Source organism: Ambystoma mexicanum, chromosome 12 (genome assembly GCF_040938575.1).
Source record: "Ambystoma mexicanum isolate Mex_15411 chromosome 12, UKY_AmexF1_1, whole genome shotgun sequence".
NCBI lineage: Eukaryota > Metazoa > Chordata > Amphibia > Caudata > Ambystomatidae > Ambystoma > Ambystoma mexicanum.
Window position 1 is genome coordinate 597,247,675 of NC_090936.1, and position 12,849 is coordinate 597,260,523.

Consider the following 12,849-nt stretch of genomic DNA (forward strand, 5'->3'; position numbering starts at 1 on the left):
CCGAACTCAGTGTTATTTTTTATCCGGTCAAGCTTCTCTAGCATAGCTTTCTGAATAGACGTGCACCAGGCAACATCTGACAAATTTGTCCGATTTGTGAGAGGAGGAATCTTCCAGTTCCCTCAGAATCGTAAAAAGTTCGTTGGACTCAAATTGTGCTTTAGCAATCCTGGTGTCAAACATATTTGTTTTGCCTGCTATAACAGCCACTTTAAACTCCTTCACCACCACCTTATAGACCTCTTTGTCATGACCATCCTTGGAGGATCTCCATACATGAAAACACTTGTATTTATTAGTCCCCACACATTGGTGCACAGTGATTTTCTTAGTTAGGTGGAGCATTACAATCACTGCAAGCAATAATTTCGCTGTGACTGCCAGGAAGATGCTTACACACATTGTAATTGATAAGGCTTGAGTTGGCTTGTGACATTGGAGAGTTCATACTACTGTGCATGTGGGAGGTCTTGCTGTGCAGGGAAGGTGTGGAGGGGCATGTCCTTATCCTGCTCAACCGTAGTACCTTTGGATCTGTCGTTTTGGAATCCGTCTACAATGGCATTGCTGTTTTTTATGCTGGGTTCCACTCATTAGACACAGTTGTTCAAACATTTGGACACAAACTGCAAAACATTTGCCTGAAACTAACTTCTCAGCGAGGGAAACTGTCTTACAGTGTAGAGCATGTGTCTGTTTTTCGTTTCCAATGTATGGCCCTTCAGATAAAGGAGCCGTGCAGGACTGAATTCCTGACATACTTTGTTTCTGCAATCAATTGAGTTTAAAGTGGGGGAATCCCTTGCTTTTTGTTCCCTATGTAAAGGCAAAGACCTGCTATGTGTGTGTTTTCTTTTGTTTCCCATTTGTCTTGTAACTACCATATGATTAAGAGGTCTCTGAGACTTCGAAAGCTAATAGAACCACCATCAGCACACAATATGTTGTTAGTCCAACCAAAGTTATAAAAACTTGGACTCTGCTTGATTTTACAACTGGACTAACATGGCGCCAAACCTTTTCTGGCACAGAAAAAGGAGAGAACTATGTGGATTTCATCAGCTACACCATTTTAAATGGGAATTCCGAGCCTCTCAAAAAAGGGATCTTCACTTCATAACCAGGTACACAATTGATCTCACTTTTGTTTTTATTTGTGCTATTCTTCATGAACAAAAATAAACAGCAAATTAACATTCAAAAAAGGAATACATGAGCAAGAAGAATAAATACACTGAAATCCAAAAAAACAATCTTATCAAAAAAAGTACAAACTGAAATACAAACTGCCATCGATTCATGGTGCTGAGCGACATAGCATCTGAAGTGCATACACATGGGAAATGTGGGCTATACAATCCTACAGCTGTTTCAAAACACAATTCTTCATTATTTCTTTAAGGTTTCCATAGCTGCCTTAGGACTAAATAATGCTAGTTAGTTTTCCCTCCAATTTTATTTTACACCTTTAACGAATTGAAGGATATCCCCCATGATTTCCTCTATGATTTTTCAGCTTCCTCTTTGCAGTGTTAACACATTTTGAATTAATTTCCCATACAGCGCTACAATCCATTCAAAATGTCAGGTGCAAATACTGCAAAAAGAAAATCATAATGCTCTTTTTCTCCTATTGTAATCAAAGAACAATCACACCTACTTTGGTTTCTTCTTTGGGGTAAAGTCATCCCTAGATGAACGTAAAATGGCAGTGTTGGCTTGAATCCTTTCAAATGAAGGTTTAATTGTGGAAGCCTACAGGTAGGGTAGTATCAAATTGTGAAACAATGGCACAACCCACCTGGTGTAAATGTTTTTTTCAGAAACGCTTGACATGCAGTTAGAAGATGACCGGATCAGAGCAGACCCCTAGTTTCTCCCCACTCTCACCTACCTCAATAAGGCAGATAATATTCTGAATTGAATCTTAAAATTTAGCAAACAATCTCACTGAATTGAAACAGATTTCCTTAAAAGAAAAACAATACATTGACACTATAACTGAGTGAACAAATTGTTTTAAAGACATGTGCAAAAGCACAAAGTCTCTTCACATGGCAGAACGAAGCCAAATTTCAAAACCTTTTTAATGAAATATGGTCTATCTTCATTTCTAAGTGTAAAAATATAGTGATTTGCAGCGGGATCTCTTGCACCCGTTTGTCAAATAAAGACTGAATCTATGAAACACTGAGCCCGACACACTTGGTGATAAAAAACAATGTATTAAATCAGATAGGTTTTCAAAGGTTGTATCATTCTGGCTAATGATAATGTGCTCTAAAAAACTAGACGTTTACAGCTCTTAAGTTCAATGGAAGTCCTAACTAGTTTTCTTTTGAGCGAGAACAAGGGGTATTTCATTATTTGGGCACCGGGTATTCCCCCCCTCAGCACTGTGTAACATGAATCTTTCAGATATAATCTTAGGAAGATCTTGCCATACTGTATTTTATTTTTATTAGGTGGTTTAAAAAAAGAAACCCCGCAATAAAAGTGAACTCTTCAAATCATTCTGGTTTCCCTAACAGGGAAGCAATGCGTAATGCAAGATTTATGGAACATTGCATTTTACACGCCACTTTGTGTGTATACAATTATTTTTAAACATTTTTCACGGTAATTATTTTTAAATAAAATGCTTTAAAAAAGAACCCTATAGAACACAGATTTTATTGGTTAAAACACATGTTGATAGGTTACTGTTCTCCCAGGAGTCTATCTAAAGGAGTCTCCCCTATAGGCAAATGGTAAAGATGTTCTCCTTAAGATGGCTGCTTCACTGAATATCTCTCACCAGTGAATGACATTGAATGCCCATTCAAGGGTTTGGAATGTGATCGGGTAATAAGCGAGACAGTGTGAAAACCATGGGCCTTCTTAGAAGATGAAACAAAAAGTGATATCACCTTCAGTTCCGCAGCCTTCTGCGCCACAGACTGTTGGCTGTATATCCATGTTGTGCTCACCTGTATTACACTCCTTCCCCTTGTTTGTATTGTTGTCAAAGTTGCGGCTTCAATTATAGCTCTCAACGCAGGAAATCACCATTTCTTGGCACTTTTCCATATACAAGTATACATTTTACTTACAAGCCTAGCTCAAGATGATAGACTTTTTTCCAATTCCCACAGGACAAATCATTTGTTTGTTTTTTAGATAGTGCTCCGTCACTGCGGTACCTGCAGTACCGGATTTGACTATCACTCAGCTTAGTGGTACTCATTTTATCGACTACAAAAGGATGAAAATCTGGATTGGGTACACAGGACTTTAAATACAGCAGCCTGCAGGTTGAACAAAGACCTTTGCAGATGCCTGGCTTAATTCACTAAACTACTTTACCAGCCCTGCGACAGTTTGAATATCCTATATGCCAAATGGTGAGTTAGCATATTTTTGTATTTGCATGCACGTCAAACTTTGACTTGATCAATATTTGGGTCACACTGTAGAAAAACTGCATATAATGAAGGTCAGACACCCAAAATGTAGATCCAGGGACATATGATACACTGTACAAAGGTTGCGAGAGGACAGGTTCCGAGTCCCCTGACCTGCTGAAGCACCGAAGCAGCTGGGCTTTCTAGATAACAGAGAATACTTTGAACTGGATTCACATCCCAAAAGCCGGAAGTAGCATTTCCTTGGAAGTCAGAGAGAAACTGGTCCCCTAGGCAGAGGACTGTGAGCAAAAGCTGCAATTTCAATAATGTGGAATCAGATGAGCAAATCGAGTCTGATAAAGGACTATGCAGGAATTGACACAATCTGGATAAGTGGACACTGGGCACGATGTTACTGTCTCACAGGCATATATTCTCATCTCTGAAAACCTAGAGTCTCCCAGCGGGAGGTTTTAAGTGAGGAATAGGCAGAATTTCTCATATCCCATTAACCCTCAATGCCGAAAAATGAACTTTAGGAAATCAAATGAAAAAATGTAACAGGTGTGCAAAAATGATAAAGGGACTCTTTCTGAGGAGCGGACAGTAGGAAACTGTCCATTTTGGGCTCACATTTTCACTCATTTCATACTGCACCATGAAATGTAGCATTTAAAAGCATGCTCAGGAAATCATGCATTTTTATGTGCAGTTGCAGCTCTTCAAGCGCAGGGTAAACACCTCTTGATCTTTCCAACATAAATCGGTAGCTGTACATACTTCCTTAGATTCAAAATGAAAAGCACATGGGGCCGCGTTACGAGGTTCCCGGTAAAAACTGTGGGTAGGTGGCGGGTTACCGGTAACCCTGTAACATCGTCGGCTGACATTCCAGTGCTACCAGGATATCACAGGCGGCAGCAGTACGGTTATTTCCCATTCCCATGGCGTCCAATAGAACGTCATGGAAATGAGAAACCTGAAGCACCAGCACCATTGTTAACAGTGCCGGTGCTTCAGGCCCCTAGCAGCATGTTTTTCACTGAAGCACCGGCAGGTCACACCTACCGGTAGTTCAGTGTCCCTACCGGCATACATATAGTTTGGCGGTCTATAAAGGGTGCTGGTATGTTGCTACCGGCACCTTTATTTCCAGGTCGCCAAACTTGTAATGAGGGCCATGGAGTAACTACTTAGTTATGTGTTTTGTTGGCTCTCTGGTTTGTGCACTCAGTGTTTAACTCATACAACTAAAACAAACGCCTATCATGCACCAGTTCACACAGCACCTTGCTTGGAAGGCAAGAACACTAAAATGGAGTCACCAAATCCCAGAAGAAAACTCAGCATTCTGTCCAATGGTGAATTAAGATGTAGGAGAGGGTAGAGAGCTTCAAAGTTCAGCTAGTGGATAAGAAACTAATGTAGATCCCCTTCTGGCAGCTCACCTCAATCATTTCACTGAGCAGCGAATCGAGAGAAGGCACAATGTTGCCAGCCACTGGGAGATTACCATCTATAGTCGTAACACAAGGTGCCCGAACGAGCACACAGTCTAAAAACATTACACAAGGACAGAGATAACTGAAACCTGTGCAAAGTAGACTGCTGCCATAGGTAATACAGAGAAACAGCAACAGTAAACAAACTTTCTAAACTTCCACAGAGCACAACATGGGCTTCAGATAAAGACAACACCACATCCCCTCATTGCAAGGTCATCACACATTGGCTTTTCAGCTATTATTTACCCCCACTCCCTTGTGCAAGCTGGGCACTCCAAGCACCACCTACCCCTATTCCTGGGATTTCTCCCTGAACTGCTCCCTCTACACTCTGTCGGTGTGATGACTAGCCTGATTCTGGGGCCTGACCCCACAACAGACCCTATGGATCATCATATATTCATGCTAGCCAATCCTCCAGGCAGCATCTAAACACTCTGCTCATTTAATGTGCTCATCTTGATAACATGATGCCTCAATAAAACACCAACCTAACAATATGGCGGCGCAAGCAATTATGGGCAATGCATTCTTGCACTGCCATTTGTTAGGTTGGCACCTTATAGCTCTCTTGCAATGCAACCATATTTGTTGCTTGTAGGGCCATTGTGGTACCTCACGCTCTTCTTTTGGCATGCTAGGCTGCCACCCAGTGTTGGCAAATCGCAGAACTGGTCTTGCCTACAGACAACAAAGTCTCCTGTGGCTAATACAAATACTTTTTAGAGTTAGGTTTTACTGACATTTTATTAAAATACTTTTATAAACTGTCCTGCAGGAACATAAGCACAGGCCTGAGCCTAACACTCCATTTATTTTTCCAATTATTTGGTTTAGCACTACACAATTGGAAAGGTCTGTCAAGAGATAGGTCTATCATGTAGTAATATGCCTGCACAGTGTGGGTACCCTGAAGGGAGAAAAAAGACAAAGGAAGTGGCAGAAAGGGACTGACGAGATACAGCGCAAGTACTGATAGATTAGTGGTTTGAATGGGCTGCAGGTGGAAGCAAGTAGTGGGTGCCTGCCAGGTCACCCACTATGTAAGTTGTACAAGAAAAGGGGGTTGTTTGCAAACACACTGCACACACAAAAGAAAATTAAATGCAACTAATGGGACTGTGACAAATCACGGGCTCCACTATATAATCGCTGTTGCACGTGAGAACGCTCGGTTGAGCAAAAGTAGAATCAGCGTCTCCGCTGAAATAAAGTTCCTGGAGCCGGTAACTTTCATGAATGGTCAAAGTACCATTAGTTGAACTTTACACCAATATATGGTGATTTGTACCGACTTCTCAAGATTTCAAGTGTCAGAGGAAGAGCTCTCTAGCTCGAAACACGTGTCAGACTGCCTTCGAATTGAATTAAAATCAGATCAAATTGCATTTAATTTTCGTTTGTATGCGCAGTGTGTTTGCAAACACCCCCCTTTCTTGTTCCCTGAAGGGAGAGCCTTGTGTCAAGAGATAAGGCCATCATGGAGGGACCTCATCTTGCAGCGATGTGCCTGCACAGTGCAGTTACCCTGAAGGCAGTGCCTTGTGTCAAGAGACAAGGCTATCATGGAGCTAACTCATCTTGCAGCCTTGTGCCTGCACAATGTGGGTACCCTAAAGGAAGACCCTTGCTCTTTCATGGCTGTTAGCATGTGCAAAGGAATTCATGGAAAAAAGGCTATTCTCAGCTTCTTACAAAATAATGTATAGTAATAATCACCTAGTTCAATGCACACTGCTGCATTAAATGGAACATTGCAATGGGAGAACAATGGATGTATACTCACTATTATTTTTTGCAGTTCACAAACAATGTCAATTCCTAAAACCTCTGTCTAGCTTTGAGAACAGACAATGCTGTAAGAACAGCCAACATTCTTGCCAACCTCCCCTCTCCCTCCCCCAGGGAGGTGGTCACAGGAAGACATTTTTAAAATGACTGTTTATTTCAGCTGGCCTTTTACCCTCACAAAGGGTAAAAGAAACAATTTGGTGCCAGACACCTCTCCACCGCTGTGATATCAAGGTCAAACCTTTAGGTACACGAAATCATCCCTTTCTGCATCTAGATCTTCTACCCTAAAAATATAAATAAAACCGAGGACACAGGAGGTCCCTAGAAACTTTGATCGAGGAGATATGATCTCAAGCCCCGACCTCGTGTGATCTCAGGTAGTGTTGGTACCACCCGACACCCGCATTACTCAGGTGTAAGCTAGTAGGTCAGAAGTTGGTTTTTGAGCCCATATATTAGCGCAACATAAAACATTTCCAAACAATTACTTCAAGCTCTATTGCAGGACTGATCATCTCTCCGGTAGGACCACCCTACCACCAAGGTTATTCTTCAGGGGAAAATGTAAAACATTTCGTTATACAAAAACACATACTTTTTGATACAAAAAAACAAAATAATGTAAAATTAAAATCACATGGCAAGCACTCGCAAAGCTACAATAGGGTATACATGGGCAATAAGAACCCAGAAATGGGTGGGTAAAAAGCACCCATGCACTGTGAAAATCTCCTGAAATGAGGGACATAAAATGCAAAGCAATGGTAAAGTCTTGGGATGAGGACCTGGGAAGCAAGACGCTAGTGGTGGAGTGCATGATTAGAGTAATAACAGATCTGATGTGATGAGGTTTAGTGGTGAAAGTGCAGAGGGGTTAGTGGTATAATTGTAGGGAAAAGTATAGTGGTTATAACTCATGTATGAACAGCAGACCTGTGGTCTACTCTCATCTCTGCAGAGGTGTTGCCTAAGAGAGAGAGAGCTCTGGAATGGAAAGGGACTCTTGGGGGTCTAATCCCAGATCTCATGAGGAGGGTCTAATCTAGGGTCCTGGGATTTACCTCCTAAAATAGGAGTTGTTGAGGTTTAGTTGGGAAGAGTTCAAGGGTGAAGCAGGGACTACTGGGCCCAACTGGTATAACTTGTAACAAGGGCTCAGGGGTACAAGCAGTTAGTGGGAGCACAAGACTGGTAGCATGGTCTTTAACCCCATCTCTGCAGAGAGGCCAGAGATCAGCAGAGCTTGGATTAGAGCCCATGTGTTGAGAACAAAAGCTAAGAGTAGAACGCCTGTGGTGGGAATTCAAGATAAATTAGGAATTAGAATTAGGAATTAAAGAATAAATTACAGGTCTTTTATTCAGCTCTGGGGAGGGGAAGGTGTAATTGGAGGCTGGAGGGGGATTGCCTAAGAGAGAGAGCTCTGGAATGGAAAGGGACTCTTGGGGGTCTAATCCCAGATCTCATGAGGGTCTAATCTAGGGTCCTGGAATTTACCTCCTACAATAGGAGTTGTTGAGGTTTAGTTGGGAAGAATTCAAGGGTGAAGCAGGGACTACTGGGCCCAATTGGTATAACTTGTAACAAGGGCTCAGGGGTACAAGCAGTTAGTGGGAGCACAAGACTGGTAGCATGGTCTTTAACCCCATCTCTGCAGAGAGGCCAGAGATCAGCAGAGCTTGGATTAGAGCCCATGTGTTGAGAGCAAAAGCTAAGAGTAGAACGCCTGTGGTGGGAATTCAAGATAAATTAGGAATTAGAATTAGGAATTAAAGAATAAATTACAGGTCTTTTATTCCGCTCTGGGGAGGGGGAGGTGTAATTGGAGGCTGGAGGGGGATCCCTTGGCTCTATTAATTACACCTCTAGGAGTGAGGTGCAGTATACAGGTGAGACTTTTGTGCTAAGTCCAAACTTCTGCAATCTAAACTTAGCTCGGGTGAGACAGCCTTGGGTGTGGGCGGGTCGGCGTAGGGGTCTGGAATTTTGGCTAAATTAAATATAATTGGGAAAGGTTCTTCACCAGAACTGCCTCCATCTCTGATCAAATTAAGCAGACAGGAAAGCAGAGTGTACAATCCATCATTACATACAAAAATCCCTACATGTCTTACGGAGTCTCATACCTTGCCATGAAGATGGGTTAGGGAGTGTTCACTTGTCTGGTGCATTTGCAGTGCTGTTCTGTGGATTAGAAAGGAAGCCACTTCAGCTTAAAGCCTGAAGTGACTATCATAATGGGATGTCAGGCGGTGAAATACAGAGGCAAAAATCACATGACCCAAACCAATATAAAAAGGAGCAGTGGCGGAACAAAACAGGCTGGTGGTAGTAACTAGAACAGGACTGGAGTTCGGAAAGTCTCCATCTCAGTCTGGATCTGAATGAACAGTGGACAATTTAGGGCATCACTCTTCAGTGTACAGAGGTCCTCACATTTCACTCTGTGCAAGTTCCAGAAGGAGGCATCACGCCACACTGAAGTGGGAAAGTGTCTCAATTATGCAACCCGATATGCCTTCATGAGAGTATATTCTCTGCGGTTGGTGCGTGCGGCCCAGATGAAGAGAGCAGCTGCCATAAACTGTAGTGGAGCTGAGACGCAGGCCAGGCAGAAGGACCAGCCAAACTCCCCTCGTACGCCTTCGGGGAGCTTGAGCTTCTGGTGCAGCAGTTCAATTCCAGCCACATAACATGCAACAGTGGTAAGCGTGCAGACTCCTGTTGGGTGAAGAGAGGAGGGGGAAAAAAAAAGAGTGCATGTCAGAACAATCTATAGGCTACCACTTTGCAAACCTACAGTGTCCAAAGGACAGCAGGTGATTAGAAATCATGGAAGTTACTTGTACTCACAGAAATGGAAAACAAATGCGGACATTTGAGGACAAAAAAGAAAAAAAAGACAGCCATCCATGAAGGCTCTCTCTCTCTTTCTCTCTGGTCCTATTTGAGACAGCTTGGAAATAGTCTGCATTTCCCAATAGCGTGGGAAGACATCAGCACTGTTTTGGTCTACCTACCCCTTTCAAAAGGTCCAAAAGAGAGAACGAGGAGAGCCAATACACTAACTATTCCCCCAACCTCTCTTCGGAGTCCACAAAATGCTCCACTATCCCATATATTTAGAACTCATGACGCATCCATACAATGTTGGAGTCATCAAATCTATCCACCCTTGAGGGGGGAGCTAACAGAAACACTGCATGGATGACCTGGGCCCATCTGTAACTGTGTACATGTTCCCATAAACCTGTCTATTGTGATCTGAAACAAGGCAAGCAAAGCCTGTGGGGTTTGAACTGTCTGCGGTATTTCTTTAGTTTCTTAGCTGAGGGTTTGTTCAGTCATTGACGTGTCACGAGATTGATCTCTCAGGTAGACAATTGCACCGTTCAGGGCTCAAGGAGCGCTGGGTGCATCATTCAGGATTCCAATATCTGAATGAAGCTGTTCCAGACCTCCCTATGCCTGGGTATGGTGGGGCACCGGTACTATGTGACTATGGCAAACTTAGTCTTGCTAAGAATGCTGTGAGGCAGGAGACTCTTGGCCTGGATACCTCAGACGTCTGAGTTCTCTACCTTTGTCCCATCTCCTCAGCCAGTGATCTTTCACTTAGCACATCCTCAACACCCTGAAAAGATCCAGTCATCTTCCTCTGCCCTCTTACTCCCATTCCTTTCTACCATTTTTCTCCCCGCTCTGCTTCCTCCTAGACAGTGATGTGTACAAGGGATTTTGTGCCAACCTCCTTCACTTTTTCCATTTCACCTTTCTTCTCACTCCCTCTTCTGGCTGTCCCTCTCTTCTCAGCCACACCTCCCCCCTCAGATGTAGCTCCTCTAACGCTCTTGTCCATTATATGACGAATCTGGCAATGTCATCACTACTTTCCCGGGGAATACCTCCCCTCATGTGGCCAGCTATATGAGGGCGGATCACATGAGGGGAGACGACCCTCATGGGGGTGAGGTGGACTCACGAGCTGGAACATGGTCTCCCGCTTTCCACTCAGGATATGACACCAACCCCTTAATTCTCCAATCCTGTATGGCATACTGGAATATAAAAACAGAACATCCAGTCCGGACTGACAACAAGGCTCTTTCATACTCTTGTAGTTGAATGACTGAGACAAAGAAGAGCAATAGACCAATGCAAAGCGCTGAAGCCGGGAAGCCCGAGATGTGCGCTAGTTGTTGGAAGGATCGGATAGGTGCTGCAAAGGCATAATGAAGCAAGACACAGACAACCGATTCAGAATTTAAAATAAAACACTTTATTAACTTAAATGTCAGAATGGAAAAAGGGCTATCTTGCCCAATGCTAAGGTGGGATTCCCCTACCTAAATGAAACTAAGGAAAGTCTGAGTCAAAGAATTCAACTTAAGAATCTGTCTGTATCCAAAACATATACTTGCCCTCACAATTAAACTATACAATGTGTAGATGTCAGCAACTAAAAGAAACCGTGTCCAACAATGTTCTGCGCTTCTTCCAGCTTGCAGCTTCCATTCAGCTCCCTTCCTCAAGTATAAAACAGTTCCAACAAAAGTCTCAAAGTTACCTTTCTTAAGCTCAGGATGATACAGTTTTAACCAATACTCGGGGTTCCCTTCCCCAGGTTCCAGGCAAAACGGTTCCACTCCGTCCTCCAGGCAGTAAACGTTTCAAGTCTCAGGGTTCCCTTCCCCAGGAGTCAGTTCAAGTACCACAAAAATATCCTTTATCTTCTTAGGGATCTTTGCCACACTTGTGCCCTCTTTTTATGTTTGATTTTCCTGTAAATATCTTGACTATTAGATTAAACTTCAGGGTTCGAGTTCATTCTGCTTTCAATATATATTTCTGCTAGAGGTAGTTTGTATTCAATATGCCTCTCTTTAATTCAATGTTAAAGTTCCATTCACTTTAGAGTTCAGCATACAATTGTTTTGCTTGGATTCAAAATTCATTGTTAAAGTTCCATTCACTTTAGAATTCAATATATACCAAACAGTACTGCTTATTTGTAAGTTTTCATTCAGTTTAGTATTCAATAAATATGGGTTGTACTCGAAATACACTTTCAACTCAACCCGCTGTTTAATATTCTTTTAGTTTGCTTCAAACGAAATGTCCAGCACTCGGAGAGTTTTCGAAAAAAACGTGTTTTCTTCCACACACGACCATTTCGATACAAAGTATTACTGATAGTTCAATCGTTGACAATGGTTTAAATCAGAGACCTTCGAATACGTGTTTCCTCAAACACGCGACCATTACGATACAAAGTATTCCTTTCGAATAGTAAAGGTCAAACGCTCGCACACCGGGGTTTTCACTTGCGAGAAACTCACTTGTCACGTTCACAGCTTCCCCAGCAGCGTGGATCACATGGCCTTCTACTTTTCAGGTCAAGGGTCCAACTCCTGCCCCTCAGGCACTCCTGTGTCGACCTCTGAACACAGGGGAACAACCATCTTGAACACAACAGAAAGGGGTAGCCTCTCAACAGGGCTCCCTTCGTAATGTTCAGTCCGCTCCACGGAGCTCCAGCTCCCACGCCACACTTCCATAGACTGCCTCTCTCTACAGGCCTCAGTGTCTCGGCGTGCTTCTCAAATAAGAATCCCTGCTCCTTGCACCGGCCTTCCTGCTTCTCTCCCAGGTGCTCGGTTTGCAGCTGGTTTGGTCTCCTTTTATACACATGCAGTCCCTTCACAGCTGCAGGTGTGGATGTCCAATTAGCCCTGCCTGACCACAGTAAACGGGACATGCCTGACCCTCTCAGTTTTTAGCAGGCATCTTCCTCGTCCCAGTACCAGAGTGATAAAAGAGTGTAGTCTTCACAGCTCTTAGTTGCCTCTTCGTCCCAGTATTGTCAAATGTCATATGTGGAGAGTTCAGGGAAACTGGCTTATAACAGCCCAAGAAGGTTGGGGAAGGGCTTGGTTGGTCGTCAATAGGAAAAAGGGGCATACCATGTCTTGCCCAAGGGCACCCCACTCCCATTCCCGAGGACCTTCCACCCAGGTGTTCCTCCCTCACTTCTCTGCCCTGTGGGTAATCCTAGAGTGATGGCCTTTCCCTGGCCACTTGCGCAGAGGATCCAAGGGGGCTAGGGGTGAGAATACCCTCAGGTTTCTCACAGTGCTGGACGTTTAAAAACAAAGTGTCAAGAA

General features: G+C 43.3%; 1 protein-coding gene across 7 annotated transcripts in view; it reads right to left on the bottom strand.

Annotated features, from left to right (window-relative positions):
• Positions 1–12,849, bottom strand: part of CLDND1 (claudin domain containing 1) — a 275,231-nt gene that overhangs the window by 93,010 nt on the left and 169,372 nt on the right. The window contains exon 5 of one of the 7 annotated variants that reach the window (XM_069628982.1): positions 1,120–9,406. The exons of the other annotated variants lie outside the window; for them this stretch is intronic. Within the exon in view, the coding sequence (XP_069485083.1) occupies positions 9,186–9,406 (221 nt within the window). The 3' untranslated portion in view covers positions 1,120–9,185. Of the gene's footprint in view, positions 1–1,119; positions 9,407–12,849 lie in introns of those variants that run through there. 7 annotated transcript variants of the gene reach the window in all.